The following is a 22,287-nucleotide window of genomic DNA, read 5'->3' on the forward strand; positions in this document are numbered from 1 at the left end:
GCGCTAGTTAACGTAAAGCGGCGCAATGCGTCGGCGTTTCTGTTAATCGGTTGCTTGGATACCGGACACAGGACCGTCCTGCCTGCGCGAGGACCTGCTTCTGTTTACCTAAGCTAGCAGTTTGCCACTAACTGAGCTTCGTGTTAATAACTAAATTAATTTAAAAAATAAAATGTCTGACAACGAGGGAGAACAAGGTCCGAAAAGTACGTTTTCCACCTACATGGCCAGAGCCGACCAGCTGTTTCATAAAGGAGAATATAACAAAGCTATTGAAAGTTATTCGACGGTAAGACCTGTGTGAAAGTTACAAAAATTCAACAGTTTTAAGTGTTTGAATCAAACCAAGCACTAATAAAATGATTTGCTTTAAAATGTAAGTGTTTTTTGCTTTAAAGTACCTTTTACGATATGAGGTGTCTAATTGGTGTGCGCTTGTATGTCAGGCTCTGCTATTACAACCGGGAGATAGGAACTGTTTGGTTGCCAGATCGAGGTGTTTTGTGAAATTAGGGGAGGCTGAAAATGCTCTAAAGGACGCAGAAGCTTCTCTTAAAGATGACAAAAGCTTTTTCAAGGTGGGTTTTTCTTATTCGTTTGGCAGCGTTCAGTGGCAACCATATTTATTCCTGGATCTGAATCAGAAAGCGCTTTATTGTCAAGTGTGCATGCATACAAGGAATTTATTTGTGTCATAAAGAAGATGAGAAGAAAAAATTACAGCAGTTCATCCCTGGTAAATCTGATCGTGTCTGATAAACAAACAAAAAAAGCTAACAAAACACTAAAACAACTGGAGAGCGAAGCACAGTGACCCATGTGAGGTGCCAGTCCAAAGAACCATTAATTAATTTATATATATATATATATATATATATACACACACATGTGTGTGTGTGTGTGTGTGTGTATATATATATATATATACACACACACACACACACACACAATTTATATATATATATGTGATTCTTCGGACTGGTATATAGATGGCACCTCGTGTGTGTGTGTGTGTGTGTATATAAAGGTCCATAAAAGTTAAAGCTCACAAATAGGTAAGAATATGAAATAATGACTAAATGGTGGGAAAAAAAAGATTTCTGAGATCGAAGAGGAAGTAATTTGACTGAGATCTGCACTTTTTCATTTATAATTTTAAGTGTCATTGACTCTCACACAACACCACATTGCTCCCTATGCTGTGTCGTTAGGGAGACATGATTATCATAAGGAAACCTGATGTATTCAGGAGGCTGGATGATTGCAGGGTGATTGCTGCACATTGCAGGGTGCTGTAAAAGAAAATGCGGTAGCAAACAAAACTGACTTGCATTATAACCACCTTTTATTTCTTTTGTCTTACACAAATGACAGATCTTTCTCGTCATAATGTATGGATTTGTGTTAACTTGATTCTTGAATTGCTTTTTAATATTTCTTTAGGGTGGTATCCTAAAAGTGGTACCATAGTGGTACAGTTGGTAGTATTACTGCCTTGTAGTTTGAGCTCCTGACCTTGGGTTATTGTCCATGTGGGTTATTGTGCAAGTTTACCATGTTCTCCTGATGTTCCTGTGGGTTTTCTCCTGGCTGCCTGGTTTCGTTCTCATCAAATTTGTTTGTGCGATTGAAACAAATAAACTATAAAAACAGCAGTAATGTAAAATGAAAGTAACTGACTATTATGACACAAGTTTATCCCAATTAACAGTTCTAAGATTTTTTTTTTCTCTTCAGGGATTGTATCAAAAGGCAGAGGCTCTGTACACCATGGGGGACTTTGAGTTTGCACTGGTCTTCTACCATCGAGGCCACAAACTACGACCAGAGCTGCAGGAGTTCAGACTTGGTATACAGAAAGCTGAGGAAGCTATCAACAACTCTGTGGGAAGTGAGTGCTTTATGAACTACAGAGATGAGGGTTTGAATATATAGAACTGAATACTTGGTATATAAGTTTATAGTATACATAAATCTGTTTATTCTGTTTGATTAAAACATCATAATCTGCTGTTGTTAATCATTAGAAACCTCATTAACAAGCCTAAATTTAAGCACCATGACTTATTCATCAGACATTTTCATTTATGTAAAAGCACCAAACTACTCACATATAATAACACGCAGTGTTTTAAATCTACATGAGAACTTTGGATCTGTCTGTTTTCAGAAATCATGTGCATTTCCAATGACAATATTGAGACTATATAAATGAACAAATCCACCATAATTGCAACAAGCAAACAGAATTACTTGTATTTTGATAATCACAGCAATGGCGCTTACTCCAATTATATAGCACCAAATCCTTTCCAAATGTTTCACCTCAGTCTATGAAAAACCTCTTGCATTTGTATGTTATCATATCAATCATTTCACTCTCCTGTATTTTTAGCTTTTAGAGCTGAACAACTGAAGTAATTAATGTAAATTGCTTTCAACCTTTTTGCTTGTATGCAATAGATTTTTATAAGCAAATATACTTTATGTGGTACAAATGTGTAAAGGCTTTGTTAAGATTTTGATGTAATAAACTGGAATAAATCTTCTAATTTTTTTAGGTCCTTCATCTGTAAAGCTGGAAATTAAGGGTGATCTGTCTTTCTTCCATAAAGTAGATGAGGTATGTCCATGTTTACCTGCTGACTCTCCAACAGGCACGGACTTGCAACAAAGAAATGCAGCTATATTTATCTACTTACTCACCACAGAAATAGCAACTACAACTACAATGAAATTCCACAGAAATCTGTACACATTACATGGTTTCTACATATAAAACCCTGTTCATTTGTCCTAATCTATGTGTGTGTTTTGACTGGCAGCGCAAAAAGGCAAGACCAAAGACAGCCAAGAGTGAGAGAACAGCTAAACAACTCCTAGGAGAGTTGTACACTGACATAGAATATCTGGAAAAGCTGCTCAGAGATGAAGGTGTGTGTTTATAATTTGTTTGCAGATGTGCAAAGATCTTGTATCAAATTCTTCTTCATGAAATCACTACCAAAGTCCTTCAGGGTGCTACAGTCAAAAACCCAGTATTGTTAGCTAAACTGCACACAAACAAACCTGATCACTGTGCCATAGTAAATCAGTTTTATTTATTTTATTCATTTGCTTTTGTCTTTCTTTGTTTAAATGAAGGTTTAAACCTTATTAACATTAACACCTGTTGTCTGGATTAAGGACAGCACCCACAGTCACAAATCCATAAATATAAAGTATCTTGAAATGTGTATGTAAGCAGTCTAAGACTTTCTACAAGTGTCTTTAACACCACCCGCAATCCCCCAAAGTATGGGTGACAATCATTTTGAAGTTATATTATTAACATATTTGTTGTGTTTCTGTCTTTATTAAATATCTTTTCTTCTTTCAGATCTAATTAAAGGTAAGACACGTACTGGCGAGAGGCTACAGGATGTAATCACGAGCTGCATCTCATATCTGGACACACGCACTGAGTTTTGGCGGCAGCAGAAACCTATCTATGCCCGCGAGTACGATCGGAAGCTCCAACAGCAGCAGTGGAATCGCAGGCGGAACCGTCCTCCCTCTGACCCCACGTTTTATGTCCTCAAAAACCTGGAGGAGTTAGACTCAGGTGATATATTGGGCTAGGATTGTGAAGTACATAAAAGATCTTTAGTGCCCGATGAGCATCTGTCAAGTAGAAGTAAGTCAAGGCAAGTGGAGGACATTTATCATGATCATGCCATGAGCTGATAAAATTGAAATTATGCCACACATAATTAAACACCAGGGCTAGGGTTAGGGTTAGGGAGCCATGGTGCCATTGTGAGTTTGGGTTCAGCATCTTGTTCTTAACAATTTTGTTTTGTAGACCTGACTTCAGGTAACACAGAGAAGAGTCTAAAGAAGGCCCGAGAGATGCTGAAGACGGTGCAAGGCTGTTCTGACAAAACTCTGCCCAATAAGGCAGAAGTGCTGGGAAACCTATACAGCTACATTGGTCAGTAACATTTATTCTTGTTACAGATTTTTATTTTACATACACTAATATGTTTTCCAACAAAGGTCTGGCAGAAACTAGAGGCACTGTTTCTCTCCTCTATCATCAGGTAATGCACTGATGGATCTGGGAAACATGGACAAAGCCCTGGAGAACCACTTTAAAGATCTGGAGCTTGCTCAGCAAGGGTGAGTCATCAGGTTGCCTCAGAGGATTAAATTATGTTGGGCATGTAGGCAAGTTTTTACTTACTGTATATCATGACGAAGAATTCCACACATTTAATTAATGTTTTGTTTTGTTTATTTTTTAAGTAAATTGATGGACAGTAAATCCAGGGCTCTGGACAACATTGGCCGAGTGTTTGCACGCATTGGCAAATTTCATCAAGCCATAAAATTGTAAGTATAGTTATGTTAGGTTATGTACACTCAGGCAGGTTACTATTGTTTCTTTGTTTAATTGTGTTGGCGTGTGTCTAGCTGGGAAGAAAAGATCCCTTTGGTACAAGGTGGGCTGGAGAGGGCCTGGCTGTTCCATGAGATTGGCCGCTGTTATCTGGAACTGAAGCGATTTACCAAGGCCAAGGACTATGGCATCCACTCACTCAGTGCTGCGAATGACATTGGTGATGAGAAATGGCAGCTCAATGCCAGCGTGTTAGTGGCACAGGCCGAGTGTGAGTCCATTACTCGTTGCATTAAACATTATGAGTTAGAATGTAATAATGGAAATAAATGTTGTATGCGTAGATCAGAAATAGGACAAAAGTGTAATGATGATAAAAGGAATATTTGTGTAAATATATTCTTCCTGTTGTTTAGTGAAACTGGGTAACTATAAGTCCAGTGTAGTACACTTTGAGAAAGCACTGGACCAGGCTAAACTGCTGCAGGACGACAGTGCCAGAGTTGCCATCCAGAAGGTAAACACAGACATTCCTCCTTTCCTCCATTGCTCATGCTGTGGATTTCCTCTTGTTTTACTCCCGGTGTTTTCTATCATTGCAATCAGATAAATTCGTATGAGCTTCATTCTCAATTACTGATCATTTTATCTCTAACACAGCTATTTCATAGTTCTTTTAAAAAAAACATTATGAAACACCAAAACTCAACTGTGGATTTCTTCTACACAAAATCAGACAAATTCTACTACCAAAATAATGTATACAGAAAATAATAACTTTTTATGTATTATTTTGTTAATCGGTGGTCTGTGTATATTTTCAGTGTTAGACTTTTCAGTGAAAACAAATAGCATTAAGGAGAACTGAGCTTATCTGACGGTGAACTTTTTCTGTTAATGACAGAATAAAATGTTCTTGAGGATAAATGTTTTCCATTTTTGTTCTTGAACCCTGCAATCATATACACTGTCAAGGGTTTTTAAACACATTGTATTATAGCATTTTTGAAACATATTCATATTTTACATTTAGTTTTATTAGACTTTGTTTTACTGGAACAATATTGATGTAATTATTGGAAAAGGACAATTTCTTTATCAGTTTTATTAATGACTTGCAGCAAACCACATAACCATGCTTTCTTTAATACCAACAGGATTAACATATTTAACTTTTAAGACTTTATTACCATCTGAGAGTGAGCAGTTTTATAAAGATTCAGGTTTTAGCAATAAACCACATGAAACTGTAGTTGTACAAAAATGTTTGTGTATAATTTGACTGAATAATGTCTATTGGTGTTTTTTTTTCTTGATGTATTCACGTTTTCTCCTCTGACTCGGATTTCTGACATGCATCTGTTCCAACCCAGTGCTCTTGTTTCATTTCTCATATCGTCTCTCCCGGCAGGCTCTTCAAGAGACAAGACAGCAAGTGGCCCAGTGAGAGCAGGCTGATTCGGTTGGCATTCCCCTTTTGAAAGATGCTTCATTGACAAGGAAAATATTTAAACTAATGAGTCATATTCTCTGATTGTACTTCTTTTGTAATCTGTAATCATATTCTCTGATTGTGACTGTACTTGTCAGTTTTTAAAAGTGTAAACGTTAAGGAACATCTACTCTAAGATATATTCATGACTAATAAGGTACGAGTCGACATGGAAACAATTGCACAATTATTTTAGAAAATGCCTGTGATTAAGTTAGACTTCAATTTAACTTAGAATTTCTGATGTGGTTAATGAGTGATGTAAGCAAATTTTATTCTCGCGTGTTGCAATATCTAGACTTGTGAGGGACGATTGTGTAACCACAAAATCGTAAGGATCCGTCTATTTGTGAGAGTTATGCAACCTAATGAGACGGTTTCAGCTTGTCTATATTCGTCCATAAGAAGTCTGTTAAACCCTGAGTCTGCCTCTCTCACTGAACCTAGGGGTAGTACTTATTTTGTGTCAGATCATACAAGATGATAAAAATGAAAGTAAAGTAATAATAAAATCAATTTACTGAATTTTATTTTTTGTCTCCCCTCCCTCCTCCTGTTCATTTCTATAAGTGGTGTCATAGTCACATGTCCTCTTTCATTATGTATACGAGGAAAAGAGGCAACTGGCATGTCATCATTTCTTAAAGAAATAAACAAATGAGAGGTGGAGTTAACGAGGTGTGTCAAGAGGTGTCATTTATGTTCCAGAAATTTGTTTGGCCATCACTTAAAATATTCAGGCCTGTACCACAGGAGTGTTTCTGGACTAGAAGGCAAAAAGGCAACTTTCCCTCCCCATTTACCTGCTGGTTAACCCTCCTTTGCTGTTCCAGTTTTATTCAAGTGTTACAAACTCAGTACTGCTTTTAGAATAATCTCAGCACAATCTATATCTATGAAATCTGTACAAAAGCAATCTTCAACGGTTCTTCAAAGCTGCTTTAAAGGGTTAGTTTATAGGTTGTAAGATGTAGCATTTGAATTGAATTTAAAAATAATTTTAGATTTTCTCTTTTTTTATTCATTTCTCTGTACAGGATGTCCAAATTCAAGTACTCATCTGTAGTAATCACATGGATGCTACAGATTAGGAAACACTGGAGCATTGCTTTACACTTAACACATTTGATGTTGGCTGTGTCTTCCTTGAATCTGGTCATTTCACATGCTTTAAGGTTTGAGGAAGATGAGATCCTGGTAAAGGTCAAGATCTTTCCCTTTGTACAAAATAGCATCTTACACATCTCCCTGAAAAGGGGTAGTGAACTGACCTTTTCTTCTTGTGGGTGTGGTGAATTTTAACGTGCTTCTTTTAGAAAGATGCATGTATTGATTGTAAGAAACTCAGGAGAAAACCTGACTGCTGAGTTTATACATCATTTTTTAAAATCTCATATATGAAATCATTTATAAAACACTTTTTTCTCTGCAATTATGCGGTCCAACAGCCTAAACCCACCCACTCTCCGGCTAAACGTGCAAGGACACATCTCCATTTCGCATTTCCGGTGTTATAAAGTTTACACACGTATGCAGGAGTGGATTCATCATACTATTTTCATACTTCCGAATCAGTGTAAATAAATTTTTATTAAAAATACTGGAAAGAAGAAAAATAACGGAATCAACAAACACATTCCAGCCTGAGCTCTGAGAGAAGACGTGTTTCAGTCATGTGGGCGTGGCCACAAGCGATATCTTCAAAAGAATGGGCGTGGTCTATTTTAAGTGGGAGTGTCCCATCCTACTGTGCTGCATTCAAACGCTCCACCACAATTCCTGTTGCCGAGTCATGTATTAATTTATTTCGTCAAACCAAAATGTAAATTGCGGATTGATGACTAATGTATGATCCTAGATTTCTCTATAGCTCCTCTAAAGTAAGGTATGTTAAAGTGCAATCTAAGTAAATATTTTTTTTATTAAATTATGGTGATATGTGATGGTGATATGTGTCAGTGTTCTTGAGGCAGGCTCCTGATCCATCATGACCCTTAACAGGATATTATTATTATTATTATTATTATTATTATTATTATTATTATTATTATTATCATCATCATCATCATCATCATCATTATTATTATTATTATTATTATTATTATTATCATCAATATAATCATCATTATAAGTATAATTATATTATTATTATTATTATTATTATTATTATTATTATTATTATTATTATTATTATTATTGGTAGAAGTATTAGTATAGTAGATATTAAGCCAAATCTGTTGAACTAAAATGCTTCATTATCATTTGGAAACCTTTCTGACAGGAAAAAGTTCAGTTGTATAGGGCAAATAAGCTATAAGCCAAATGGTGTTTTTTTTCTTTCTTCTTTTCCATCCAATGTTCTAACTTTAAAACTCATTGCATCAGAAAGAAATATCCGAGTCTCCTTGAGAAGTGGCTCGTGTGGTCGTAACTCGTATTCACGGTCACTTTAGAGTGCATGTGAACGCTGCACTATACTTCTGTCGTGCCCGCGCCTGAGCCCGCCCCCACGCCCACGCCCGCGCTCCCGCGTTGTGTGCGATAGCGTGTTCAAGAAGAAGAAGAAGAAGAAGCAGCAGCAGAAGATTGCGACTTACTGCTGTGTTTCCTCCTAACGCTCCTCAGGCAGGCAGGCGGGGCGTTTCAGCACAGGATTGAGAGAAACGCGGAAAAGCTGCTGCTGATTATTTCGGCGCTCCAGACAGATTATATATATTATATATACATATATACACACAGGTAAGAGTGGGCTGGGGATTTCTGTCTTTTTGGCTTATATTTAGTGCACGTGTGCGTCGCTCTCTCTCTCTCTCTCTCTCTCTCTCTCTCTCTCTCTCTCTCTCTCTCTCTTTTTCTTTGTGTGTGTGTGTGTGTGTAACTATAGCTAAAAGGAATGTTTGGTGGTTTTTTTTCTTTCTTTTGTATTGGGCACATGGATGCCCCTTAGGGCTGTCCCCTCGGTCTGGCAGCGTGTCGATTTGGCGTGTGTTTTGTGACACGCAGCATTTTTGTGTCTCCATCAGCCACTCCCCAGATCTCTCTACAATTTCCTCTAGATCTCTCTCTCTCTCTCTCTCTCTCTCTTTATTTATTTATTTATTTAATTTATTTTGCTGCTTTCTCTGATCATAACCTTCTTTGTTGGTGAAGCTTAATTGAAACACTGCCAGGTGCCAATATTTTCTCTCTTCCGTCTTCTTAAAATAGCTGTAGTTTTATCCTAGAAAAGCCTGTAATCACACACATTTACAATCGTACTGGCTGAAATTCAGGCACTTTTTCCGTTATTCGACGTTGGGGTCTTTTTTTTTTTGTTTCTTGGTGTCTCCGGGACGTTAAATAAAAAAGGCGTCTTTTTTTTTTTATTTCTTTGTCTCGAGCGGAATCAGATGGCGTGGTTATGTCCCAATCCGCGTCCTGCCGCACTACATAGGGGGCCTAAAAACAAGTGCACTGCAGCTGTCATTGTCCTTTTGATTGTAGGGTTGGGGCGCGTGCACAAAGGAGCAGCCCAAACCTTTTTTTATTTTTTATTTTTTATTTTTTATAAATATACAGGTGTTCATGTCTCACGCTTTAACACAAGTTCATGCAGATTGTAGCTCCACCGTGCTCTACATTTAGTCCCCGTACTAACATCCCAACTCATTTATGGTCCTTTTTTGTTTGACTTTTCACTGCATGCAGACTTTCCATGGATTACAGTAGTGCGGTATTTTTAATGGGTTAAAGCAGGCTCATCTAATGTGGTTGAGTTTATTGAAGCCACATTTCCTGACTAAGGGGGAAAAAAATGCTGTGCCCAAACTGCTGAAGTTTGCTGTGTGCTCAATAACAGGAACATGTGTCAGCTGATGTCCTTCATGTTTCAGTGCCACAAGAACAGCAGTGCTTGTGCAATCCTGACTAACGGCCAGCGTGTCTAATCAGAGCTGAATAGATAAAAGCAGCTGGACGGTTCTAATAAAGGCTATTTTTCAGGGTAAAGGGAAGGGGGGTTGGGTCACATGTGGATGAGTGCCGGGAGGGAACAAGGTACAGATGGAGATATGGACAGGGGTGTGGGGGCATCGGGGAGAAAGACATCAGGGTAAGCGCAGACAGCATCCAGCAGTAATTGGTTAAGAATCCTCATATTTCACTAGAAAGTCTTTTGGGAATCAGGGGAAATTGCTGGACTCTGTGACCTAGGTGTTATTCTGCTGTGGCCTGAATGAAGTAGGTGGAAGATCCAAAATGGATTAACTTTAAGATTCGTGAATTGGGGAAGCAGACCGGATAAAACTGGAAAATGAAATAGATAAATTTTAAAATATATTTTAAAATAAATTTTATTTATATATATATATGTGTGTGTCGCTTCATGGGCTTCTTTGCAAGGTTTCTCACTTCCACTGAGAACTGTAATACATCTAGTCTTGCATACTGACTGTTGCTCAACTCTGTTAATCTTAGGATGGTGGCTTGTTTGGCCGCTTGGATGCTTTTTTATTTTTTATTTTTTTTAAATCTGATACTATTTTGGAGAACAGCAAATTTAAATAGTCTAGATTAACTTCCACAAAACTGTTATGAATTCAGCAGTTTAATTATATGGGTGGAAACTGAAAACAGGCTTATGGTATATTTTGTTACCTGTGGAGCATGAACTATCTCATCTCCAAGCCTTTCAGGCATTTTGTTCAGACATGACACAACACGGCTCAAACGCTGGACTCGGTTTCATCTGTGAAGCTGACATACTGTGGGACTGATCGCTATCTTGTGTTTGCTTTTTTTCCTCTCGGACAGGCTACTGTTGTGGAATGGAAGCTGATCAGAATCAGGAAGTGCCAGAGGCTGTTGCGCAGACCCATGTGGCAGAGACAGAATTGCCCACTCCTGAGCAGCCTCAATCTGAGGAGGTGAATGAAACTCCTTCAGCTCAGGACCCTCCTGAGCCAGAGAAGCCAGCAGTGCAAGATTTGAAACCAGAGATAGAGTCCTCAGAACAAACACCTGAAGTGGAGTCTGCCAAAGAGAATGCATCTCCTGAGACAGCCACAGAGCCTGAAAAGGAGGAAGTAGCAGAGAAAGCTGTCGAGGTCCAAAAATCTGCTGAGGAACCAGCTGAGGTTGAGAAAAAGGCAGAGATTGAAGTGGTGGAGCAACAAATAACAGAGCCAGCAAAGCCAGAAAAGAAAGAAGAAACTGAACAAAAGGCAGAACCAGAAGAAGATGGGAAAGCAGAGCCTGCTGCACCAACCGAACCGGTAAAAGAGGCAGAGAAAGCAGAAGCCAAACCGGCCGAGGCAGAGCCAGAAAAACCCTCAGAGGCTCAAGCAGTTCAAGCCGTGTCCCCAAAAGAGGTGGAGGCAAAACCTAAAGAACCAGCGCTCCCCTTGTTCTATGGCTGGTTCTTGAACTCTGATGTAGAAGAGAAGATAAAGTGTTCCACGATGGAGTTCCTGAAGACGCTGGACACTCTGGAGGCCTTCAAGAAACATAGCAGTGATTGTGAGTAGAAAGTGTCTGTATGTCACTAAAGCATTGTTTTGGATGCTTGTCTTTTAAAACCCTTCTTATTCTTTTCTTTTTTTTTAAGTTACTGGGGATGCAGAGAAGGAGGTGGATCTGGAGCAGTACTTCCAGATCCATACACCACTCCACTGCACTACTATGTTCTGTGACTATGGAAAGGTTGAGGGTGCAAAAGAATATACTGAACTGCAGGTTGGTCATTCTCTGGAGTTTCTTGGAGAAACAGTGTTAGAATAATGTGAACATCTCTAACGATTAGTGTTTTTAGTCTCCCAGACGTAGATAAGCGCATGTGTCTAGGTTTTTAGCCTCTTCGGTTGAAATTCTTTCCGTATGCAAATTAGAAATATTTGTATATTTATTTGAATAGTGAAACCAGATTTGCTATTTCCTTTAAAGTTTTATGACCCAGTAACCATCATACCTTCGGTACAAACTTTTCAGCAAATTTGTTCCTACTGTTTAAACGAATTTGTAAAACTGAACGCAGCATTGTTTTTTATTTGACATAAATATAGATAGATTTGACTCTCATAACTGATATTTATTATTTTGTCCCATGTAGGTGGTTAAAGATTCCTATGGCAAAGCAACAGAGCTATCTGTTGTTGGTCTCATAGTGACTCCTCGTATATTCGGTGCCCGTGTGGCACTGACCACTGAGCAGGTGTTGCTGTGGCCCACGGGAGCTGATAAAGTGGGGATTCCTCCAGACGACCTCCCCGGCGTAGAGGCTCTCCCAGTGGGTAGCCGTGCTCACGTGTCCCTAGGCTGTGCAGCAGGTGTGGAGGCTGTTCAAACCGGTATTGACCTGCTGGAGATCCTGATCCTCCAGCAAGGAGAGGAGAAAGCAGCCACAGTGGAGGAGCTTGAGCTGGGCACACTCTCGTACCTGGGCCAGGGTCGCTGGTATCTGGTTCTGAGGGAGCCAGTCACATGCGACGCCACATTCTCGAGCTTCTCTGATGAAAAGCATCATCCCACTGAACCAGGAAAGAAGGATGGTGGGGAAAAAAAGAAGAAGCCAAAGTGCTCAATTCTGTGAGGAGTTGGAGAGAGCTGATGAAGAGGAGAAGGAGTGATGGTGTTCTGGGGCTGAGAATGGTTCTGTGTATGTGTGATTGTGTATGAATGTTTTTCAGCTTTAGGGCTGGGTGTGGGCGATTGGTACGTACTACACCTCCTTACCATTCCAAAGCGACCTCTCTTAGCAGGTGCCTTTTTTTTTTTTCTTTCGCTTGGCAGCACAAACGCCAAGGCCTTAAAATCTGCCTTACAGTCAACCGTCACCATGCTGTAGCTTGTCCTTCACTCTGCACTAGGTGCTCGCTCTCACTGCATTAACCCTGTTTCTCTTTGCACTGCAGCATTCAGTCTTCCCTGCACTTCTACTAACTGATTGCTTATCTAAATGCATTGATCTATTGGGTTGTGTATGAACAGCAGCAGTAAGAGTTCCTGTTTTTTAGGCAGACTGAAACGATTCGACACCTTTTACATCTTTTGAATTTAGAACAGCCTGTAATCAGTTGCCAAGTTAATGATTTGTTAGGTTGTTTGGTACAAAGTTTGTATGATCGTTGGCCTTGGGGGTGGGGTGTGTGTGTGTGAGTGTGTGTAGTGTTAGACCTTTTTTCCTCTCTCTTTCTTTTCAGTTGTAATAAAATCAGTGAATTTCATTCAGATTGCATGATGTTTGTGTCCAGCTTTAGTCAGACCCAACTCGTATACATCTTTCACGTGTACAGTCGCAGACCTGTTTAACAGTTTCTCCTTTACTACTAATTTTCTATCTGTATTCAGTGTAGTTGGCTGTTTTGCCTGTTTGAGCGAAACAGAATGTCTTGGCTAACTCGTGTTCAGACAGCATCATCACTTCATGGCGGATGAGATTATGTGCCATCCACCACTTCACGTGTTAACTTGTATCATCCTTTTCTTTAGCTTTGGAGCTAGTCTCACTTTTGCTCTTTCCAGCTTCTGTCACTTTTGACAAGCTGCACTAAGAATACTGTGATTGGCCACTGCCTTGATGCCTTTGTCCCTAAGGGGGGTGGTACAAGGCAGAAGCCGTGCTTTTGTAGGCCTCGCGCATCGAGGTGCTGTATTTTTGCACTTATTCTTTTTTTTGTACACTTATTAAACAACTTGCTTGGCTCTGACAACCTTGTTTGCTCGTTTTTATTAATCACTCTTACTTCCTCATTTTTGGGTTGTATCAAGCTGCCTTCCATGAACAGTGGGAGTAAAAAGATAGTTACAAAAAGTTACACCAAAATAATCGTATCTTATTGTGATCAAGGCCACTACTTTTTTTTATTAGGTGGGGTCATGTGAGGCTGTGAGTGAAAGCGATTCTTAATGTCAACAACAAAAAACAGGAAGCGACCAGTCATTTTTAAAAACTTAAATGTTGTACTGTAAGCTACTGTACATTTTAAATACGTTGTATAAGTCACTATGTAAAAAAATAAGTCCTAGACATATTAGAAATTTGACACGAAGCATCAGTGAGTGGCAATTTTAACTGTTGACTAAATGCATAACATGTTATTTACAATCCGTCCACAAGGTGGCAACAATTCCTAACGTGTACTAAAGCAGCAAAGGGCCCTTTGGTAACTACAAGGTTGCCAGATTTGGTTCAATTTGGTATTTTTCTTTTTCTTTCTATTTGCATTGTGTGTTTAAACATATTGCAGCACAATGGCTTCTTGTGATTTTAAATCAGATAAAGTAATCTAAATTAAAATAGACTCAGAATAACTCAGAAAACCCCGCTGACAGGCACAGAAATAGCTGACTAAACTTTTTTTTTTTTTTTATTGATATGGTGCCAATAGGCCTTAGATGACTTTGGCTAAATGAATAACATTTTTTTTTAATCAGTTTCTTAAATTAGTTACTCTTGACTTTACCTTTCAAAGTTACTGTTACTTCCAAGAGTTATTGCCATTAGGTGTAGACTAATGACCTTATTAGTGAGGCAATTTAGGTTGGGGACAAAATACTAATCCAGATCCATAGAAAGAGACAAAATGTGGCAGGTCCCATCTGTGTACTATAGGATTTCCAACTGCTCAAGATTTATTACAAAATGCTACAAGAACTCCTCTATCTATCTACTCATTACAGATTCAGTATTATTAGCTAACAAAAGCAAACAATGAAAAAAAAATCCAACATTTCTTCAAAAAATAAATATTGCTTGCAAACAGTGTTTGCCTTGCGGTTTGTCCATCATGGTCAATAGGTCCAGGGAGTAGTTTGCTTTTTTGTTAGCACAACAGCATTCAGCATTACAAATTGTCAGAATTTTCAAAATTCTGAAAGATAAAGTTTCAAGGTAGACTATCACAAGATTTAGCCCACTGTTCAGTCTCACATTAAATTAATAATAATAAAAAATAATAACAATACTGTATTTCAGCATGCATTTAATGTTTATTATCTGTAAATTCAGGATTAATGATCCTCCAGTTTATTGTGCTCCTTTAACTACAATGTCTTATCTTCTTATGAAAACCACAATTAAAAAGTTTAATCTCAGTATTTTATCAGTCAGTGCTGCTCCCCAGCAATCAATCGGAACATTTTCTTTTAAAGCTCTTTGAGTTATGTCTCCTGGCTGGAGATCTCAGGCTGCATTAAGTAATTATGCTGGAGGTAAAGAGCCAGATTTGCTCACTTTAATGGACAAGACTTTCATTTGACCTCCTTATCACAAAGTGGGTCTATACAAATGTAGGACTGTAACAACGTGGATCATCGTTAATTACTTAAATAAGTACTTAAAGGACATACTTTTTTTTTTTACTCCTAACCTGAATTATATCAGTTTTCTAAAGCATTTTGCTCAGTTTTTGCAGCTCACAAATATATGTTAAAGTTAATGTCTCTTAGTCCTCATAATGACTGTTCACATGCAAGAAACATGACAAACATTTTAAGTGGGAAAGCATTATTGATTTTTATTACATCATTCTGGCACAGCTGAGATGATTGCAGACAATTTTGGAAATCATTGCTTTCAACACTGACACTGTGTTGCAGTATTATTCCAACACAGATTTCATGGTCATTACTAAACCCTAAAAAAGGAGTCGCTCTCTGTGAAACAGAATGATTGGAAGATTAGATGGCATGGATGACAGTGGCCATAGATGACACTAGATGGCATGCCAAAAAATTATTGTCACCATAGGTGTAATACTTCTTGAATACCAGCTCAGCCTGTGTTCAAAATCACATTACTTCCACCCTACATAGTCATACTCCAGAAGGAGTAATAGTTAAAACCATGGTTGTTCAGCACTTTTCATCAATAAAAAATCTGTATGTAAGTGGGTAAGTTCAACAGAGTGAAAATGTTGGACTATCAGAAATACAAAAACACTGAAATGATTAAACATTTGCTGCCCAAAAGTTATATAATATTTATGAACACTGACAGATAATTGAAATCTGAATGTACTTATGTCAGATCAAGATAACCAGCTTCCTGTGGTGTTAATTTTTGGTTCATTTATGTCCTCATAAGGATGCAAGGGTTGAATGTTAAATAGAGAGATCAAATCAAAGAATTCTCTAATGCTTCCCAACATCCTAAAGTGCTTTAAGTGGTTAGATTTCCATGTGTTTTATGTGAATCTTTGATGCATTTAAACCTGCACCATTTACACATTACATGGATGATACACACCTGATAAAATCCTGATAGTAAAGACATATGAAATGAACAACTTTAAGAGGTTAAAAGCTTAGTGGGAAGTTCTACATGCGTCTAGTTCACACTTTTAGGTGTACTTATGAAATAACAAGAACAAACCTATGTATAAGATGCACAATATACAATGGGCGCTCGAATCAGTAGCATCTTGAGCCACGTTGTCGCCTACTTGTGTCGTTCAGAAACGAGTCGACTCTTTGAACCGACACCCATATTTGAGCCATTTAAATTATAACTCTTGTAGATGTAGGCAATTAATGTACTAAGTGAACATAACATGATAAGTAAAATCTGATCCTTTCAATAAAGCACATACAGTAGTCAAATAATCACAACCATTCGACAAAAGATTTTGTCTAGATTATGAAAATAATGGAAATTAGTCGTTTGGGGAGCCGATTTGAGAGTCGGTTCATATTTATGAGCTGAGTCAAATGATCTGAGCCGAAATTCTTGTCTCTCTAATCTATTTTAGTGCGTTTTCTACATTAAATACCGAACTGTATTGAATACGGTGCGGGTTTTGTATTTATCTGTACTTTAATAACCCGTTTTTTTATTATTTTTTTTATTTGGAATAGAGCCATGACAAAGCCACTATTGAGTAATGAACATTGGTTGGCTAAATGGACCAGAGCTAAAACACGTTGGACGAAGAGGACCAATCAGAGCGAAGATACATCGGACCAGACCATCGTCAGAGGGAGAGGGGGGGAAGAAAACAGAGGCGCTGAACCTGAGCTCGTGTAGAAGACCTGTGTAAGCAGTATCTGTTCTAAGAAGCTCTAACATTTCTGTTCATACCCACAACGGTGAGTATAACATCCTTTTTCACCTTACTTCATACCATAGCATTTAATTAGAAAAAGAAAAAAAAAGATTTTTATTTTTTATTTGATTCTTTAAAATATTTCATTATTAAAATGGACTGTTCCGATGTTTAAATTAAATTCTAAATAAAAGTCTGCTGATGCTTCATTCACTTTGTGTGCGCAGGATGTGGGTGTGTTTGTAAACATGTTCCACCAGTCTGTCATTCTTTAAAGCAAAAGATAAATGTCCTGGTGTTAACTGTCACATCCTTTTACACCAGTGTCTTGAGACTGTCCATGAATCTTTCTTTTCTGTTTATAGGCTACTCTCTTCATCATTTATGGTCCTGTCTTATATTAATATGTTATTTATGTATATGAGTGAACTAGAGACTAGTCATATACCTGATTAATACTGGTAGCTATTTGGCCTTGCTTACTAATTAAAGTGTATTCCAAGATGTGTATACCAAAAAGTGTATACCAAAAATGTGTATACCATAATTTATATACCATAATGTGTATACCATAACATGTATACCAAAAAGTGTATACCATAATTTTCTATACCAAAAAGTGTATACCATCATTCATATACCAAAAGTGTATACCAAAATGTGTATAGCATAATTTATATACCATAACGTGTATACCAAAAAGTGTATACAATAACGTATATACCATAACGTGTATACCATAACGTGTATACCAAAATGTGTATAGCATAATTTATATACCATAACTTGTATACCAAAACGTGTATACCAAAAAGTGTATACCATAATTTTCTATACCAAAAAGTGTATACCATTGTTCATATACCAAAACGTGTATACCATAACGTGTATACCATAACGTGTATACCAAAATGTGTATAGCATAATTTATATACCATAACTTGTATACCAAAATGTGTATACCAAAAAGTGTATACCATAATTTTCTATACCAAAAAGTGTATACCATTATTCATATACCAAAACGTGTATACCATAACGTGTATACCAAAATGTGTATAGCATAATTTATATACCATACAGTGTATACCATACAGTGTATACCATATCTTGTATACCATAACGTGTATACCATACAGTGTATACCATATCTTGTATACCATAACGTGTATACCATAATGTTCATAGTAATTTATTAGTCCTCTGCATTCTTTGTGAATTCCCCAAGAGGAGGTGCGGTGCTGGTGGAAAAAATGAGGGATGAGAAGGTGGTGTGAAAATATGCACTTCTTTAAATCTCTAACTGAAACTTCATAGTTGTTGTGAGTCATTTAAGGAAATAAGATACAGTTGAAGACACATCAAATTTCTGAACCGGAAAAATGCAAACAGGAAATATCATAGGTATCTCTGGAATTAAGTAATTGCCTCACAAATTAATTTATCTAAGTGATTTAGCCTGCTTAGGGTCATGGTGGGTTTTTGTATCACTGAGTGAAAAATGGGAACAGACCCTGGATTGGATACTGGTCCATTAGAGCTCACAATGCACACACACACACATATACACACACACACACACACATATACACACTCACACCCAATCGCAATGTAGTAAAGCCAGTTTTCCTGCCAGCATCGTAAGAGGAAACCCTTTTGCACAGGCAATAACCGAGCATAGTATAAAATTGGGATCTTTGAAGCTGTGAAACTGTTTTCATTGTGCTAATCAGACCTAGAAACCCTTTCAGCCTTTCAAATCGCCGACACTGACGCAGAAGTGTAATGAAAAACCTATATGTAAAATGAGCTCCTTGGCTCTGATGGCTAAATACGTATTCCTATCCTCATTAAAATGATCCAGACACGTTGAGACACTTTTCTGCATATGAATATGTGTGTGACCTTTTTGAAGTAAAAAGCTTTTTAGTCTGTATGTATGCTTGTGTTTGTTATTTCCTTTGTCAGATTTTGGCTGTTTAGATTCCTCCTTGTGTCGGAGAAGGGTCAGTGTCAGTGAATCTCCCTGACAGTCTGTTATTCTCATTTTAACGGAGGCATTGACAGAGTTCAGGGAAGCCAAGAGGAAAACTACACAAACAGGGCTGCTTGTGTCACACACTTCCCACTGAGCACTGATATCTGTCTAAGCGATGTCAGTGTTCATACAGTGTTGGTATATATGAATGTACATGTTAGAAGCCTTCTTTTTACATTTAAGATTCATGAATGAATAATTATTATGTTCTAGTTTAATGCATATACTTTTTTTCAAGCACTTGAGTCTTGTACTGTTTTGGATTCTGTTAAATTCAAGGTGTTTTCTAATGTGTTTTGATTTTTATTAAAGGTGCAGTTAGCATTTTTTCCATAACTGGTCATAAATATTATTATATTTTATTTACCTTAGACAAGAAGAAAAACAAACAAACAAATAAATGATTTATATTACAAGTATCCATGCGTTTAAGACGAGGTGACGTCTCGACTCGTGTCGGTCACGTTGCACATTATTTCCTAAAGCTTCATCTCCTGTTTTTTTTTTTTTTAGAAACACTGAAGAGAGGGTTGTATTTTTGAGTCAGTCGACACCTTTTGATTCGTTCTGTTGAAGCATCACAGCACAAGGATCGTTATTTAGCGAGGATGTCAATTTGACATTTTTGTTGCAATTTTTAAGATGCTTGACAGAAAGGTAGTTCCTCAGTCATCACTCCTGCTTCTGCCTCCGCTGTTCCTCTGATTGCATCGATCTAGTCTTTCTCCACACACACTGTTCTCTTGCAGAGCTGGGCTTTGGCACTAATCATGTTAGCCTTATAATCGAGACTATTTTTAGTCATCAGCTTGTTGTTTTAAGAGAAGGTAAGAAACAGATGAGCAGATAGAAGGGATATGGAGGAAGCGGTATGATCTTTAGTTGTTTCTTCCTCATACCATTTTCTTCATGTAACCATTTAATGTAGGCAGAACCTAGAGGCAGATTTCTCAATTACAAATTTAGAAACTTGACAAATTTAGAACATGTTAAATCAGCTGAACATACAGTCACACCCCTTTTCTGCCTAACCTTTATGTTTACTGTGTTTGAGTATATTTATTGGATAAATTCTCACTGAGGGTGGACCTGGACTTCACTTGTGTGTAGTAGTGACTTGAGGTACCTCGGAGGTGAATGTTATTCTCTGCCAGTATAAGTAACAGGACCAACAGTTGAAAGTCCTAATTCTTTCATTAGCAGACTGTGTAGGTGTGTTACAGCAGGAAAATCACAGACTTGCAATACATAGCCACTGATCAGCATCCCTGACCTTGATAGGCACCTAAAATTGTTATTTACTCTATCCTTTTTCTTCCAGTCGTTTGAAACTAATCAGTATGTCAGCGAAGGCCATCTCTGAGCAGACGGGGAAGGAGTTCCTGTACAAGCACATCTGCACCACAGCTGTTGTGCAGAACCGCTTCCGCTATGCTAATGTCACCGTAACTACTGACTGGGAGCGACTGGTGCAGGAGCATCCATGGCTGTTGACTGAGGTGGGCAAAAAAATAAATAGATAGATAGATACTGAGATACTGAGATAGATAGATAGATAGATAGATAGATAGATAGATAGATAGATAGATACTGAGAGATAGATAGATAGATACTGAGAGATAGATAGATAGATAGATAGATACTGAGATAGATAGATAGATAGATAGATAGATAGATAGATAGATAGATAGATAGATAGATAGATAGATAGATAGATACTGAGATAGATACTGAGATAGATAGATAGATACTGAGATAGATACTGAGAGAGAGATAGATAGATAGATAGATAGATAGATAGATAGATAGATAGATAGATAGATAGATAGATAGATAGATAGATACTGAGATAGATAGATAGATACTGAGAGATAGATAGATAGATACTGAGATAGATAGATAGATAGATAGATAGATAGATAGATAGATAGATAGATAGATACTGAGATAGATAGATAGATAGATACTGATAGATACTGAGAGATAGATAGATACTGAGAGATAGATAGATACTGAGAGATAGATAGTTAGTTAGTTAGTTAGTTACTTAGTTAGTTTTATGTAGTGTTGTTTAATCCAGCAACAGTCTGAAGCACCCAGATGTGTGGAGTGTGCAAATCTACACTGTTGTGCAGGCTTTAGAAATACAGCTATCAGGTTTTGGCTTGTGCTCCACATAATTGCTGCTGGTACATCAATATTCCTTAGAGAGAAGGTAAAGATCAGGACACTGAAGAGAAAAGCACTAAGTAAGCAAACTCTTAGCATAGAATTTATGTATAGTTAAAAATTTATAAGTATAAATAAATGATCATTTTCCAGAACATGAACATTTTAGCATTCAGGCACGGTGTTGTTGTTTATCAATGAAAAAAAAAACGCCTTATAGTTGTGTATTGTGTAAACAGGGATACACTTTTATTATACAGGAAATACTATTCAGTATATGAGGTCATGGATTGTAATAAGGGATATAGCTCATGCATCACTGAGACATCACCCAAGAGTCTGGCTCTAAAAGCACTCTTAATCACCATTATGGTGAAGGTCAGAGTTTAATCATATTATACATGCCTCTCTCTCTCTCTCTCTCTCTCTCTCTCTCACACACACACACACACACACACACACACACACACACACACACACACACACACACTCACACACACACACCCACTCAGTGGAAAAAATGAATTGATTTGGAAATCCCATTTATGTCCACCCTAGACACTCATCCTTTCCTGGCCTCCACAATTTGTCCTTCCTTTATCCCTCGTTCCCTCCTCAGTGCTCCTCAGCCATACTGCATATTCTTTTTTTCTTATGTTACTGTTAGATTATTTTAAGGATGTGATGTACAAACCTCTTTTTTTCTGTTTTCAGAGATTGGTTGTGAAGCCAGATCAGCTGATCAAGCGCAGAGGGAAGCTGGGATTAGTAGGCGTCAACCTTGATTTACAGGGTGTCAAAGAATGGCTTAAACCCCGCCTTATGAAAGAGACCATGGTGAGCACATATTGGTTTTCACTGTACAGATATCTGAACAGATATTTTAATATAATATATTAAAATATAATCGAGATATTTTAATATAATATATAACAGAAATCGGTCCAGATAGTTTAATAGAATCAAATATAATAATTCAATAAATAAATAATTGAGGTCCCTTTGGATTAAAAGATATTTTATTTACTTAAAATTCAAACATTTATATGCATTTGTTTGTTTGTTTGTCCTTGTTAGATTTTTCCTCACACTGTAATATCTGTGATTCAAGACTCACTCATTGTTGATGTCCTGTCCCTGGAGCCTTTTAAACCGCTACAAAGTCTGAGCTCTCTCTCTCTCTCTCTCT

General features: G+C 37.6%; 3 protein-coding genes across 3 annotated transcripts in view; all 3 read left to right on the forward strand.

Annotated features, from left to right (window-relative positions):
* Window positions 1–136: 136 nt before the first annotated feature.
* On the forward strand, window positions 137–6,398 carry odad4 (outer dynein arm docking complex subunit 4). The gene is made up of 12 exons (XM_027161108.2): window positions 137–289; window positions 447–578; window positions 1,738–1,891; window positions 2,562–2,623; window positions 2,826–2,934; window positions 3,380–3,604; window positions 3,845–3,973; window positions 4,083–4,161; window positions 4,288–4,374; window positions 4,456–4,652; window positions 4,798–4,898; window positions 5,793–6,398. Exons 1-12 carry the CDS (start codon window positions 173–175, stop codon window positions 5,826–5,828), a joined length of 1,428 nt encoding a protein of 475 aa, XP_027016909.1. The 5' UTR covers window positions 137–172; the 3' UTR covers window positions 5,829–6,398.
* A 2,018-nt stretch (window positions 6,399–8,416) lies between these two features.
* Window positions 8,417–13,555, forward strand: LOC113652151 (2',3'-cyclic nucleotide 3' phosphodiesterase). The gene is made up of 4 exons (XM_027161065.2): window positions 8,417–8,612; window positions 10,665–11,369; window positions 11,458–11,585; window positions 11,959–13,555. The coding sequence occupies exons 2-4, from the start codon at window positions 10,679–10,681 to the stop codon at window positions 12,436–12,438; spliced, it is 1,299 nt and encodes a 432-aa protein (XP_027016866.2). The 5' UTR covers window positions 8,417–8,612; window positions 10,665–10,678; the 3' UTR covers window positions 12,439–13,555.
* A 148-nt stretch (window positions 13,556–13,703) lies between these two features.
* Window positions 13,704–22,287, forward strand: part of aclya (ATP citrate lyase a) — a 27,708-nt gene continuing 19,124 nt past the window's right edge. Inside the window, exons 1-3 of the mRNA XM_027161063.2 lie at window positions 13,704–16,934; window positions 20,251–20,428; window positions 21,813–21,935. Of these exons, the coding sequence (XP_027016864.2) occupies window positions 20,270–20,428; window positions 21,813–21,935 (282 nt within the window). The 5' untranslated portion in view covers window positions 13,704–16,934; window positions 20,251–20,269. The remainder of the gene's footprint in view (window positions 16,935–20,250; window positions 20,429–21,812; window positions 21,936–22,287) is intronic.

This window comes from Tachysurus fulvidraco, chromosome 15, assembly GCF_022655615.1.
Source record: "Tachysurus fulvidraco isolate hzauxx_2018 chromosome 15, HZAU_PFXX_2.0, whole genome shotgun sequence".
Lineage (NCBI taxonomy): Eukaryota > Metazoa > Chordata > Actinopteri > Siluriformes > Bagridae > Tachysurus > Tachysurus fulvidraco.

What these genes read in the sequence shown, in the direction of transcription:
- odad4 (XM_027161108.2), top strand. Translation starts at nt 173, where the DNA reads ATGTCTGACAACGAGGGAGAACAAGGTCCGAAAAGTACGTTTTCCACC. An exon ending in TATCAACAACTCTGTGGGAA is followed by an intron (nt 1,892 to 2,561) that starts GTGAGTGCTTTA and finishes TAATTTTTTTAG; the next exon opens with GTCCTTCATCTGTAAAGCTG. An exon ending in CTGGAGCTTGCTCAGCAAGG is followed by an intron (nt 4,162 to 4,287) that starts GTGAGTCATCAG and finishes TTATTTTTTAAG; the next exon opens with TAAATTGATGGACAGTAAAT.
- LOC113652151 (XM_027161065.2), top strand. Translation starts at nt 10,679, where the DNA reads ATGGAAGCTGATCAGAATCAGGAAGTGCCAGAGGCTGTTGCGCAGACC. An exon ending in CAAGAAACATAGCAGTGATT is followed by an intron (nt 11,370 to 11,457) that starts GTGAGTAGAAAG and finishes TTTTTTTTTAAG; the next exon opens with TTACTGGGGATGCAGAGAAG. An exon ending in AAGAATATACTGAACTGCAG is followed by an intron (nt 11,586 to 11,958) that starts GTTGGTCATTCT and finishes TGTCCCATGTAG; the next exon opens with GTGGTTAAAGATTCCTATGG.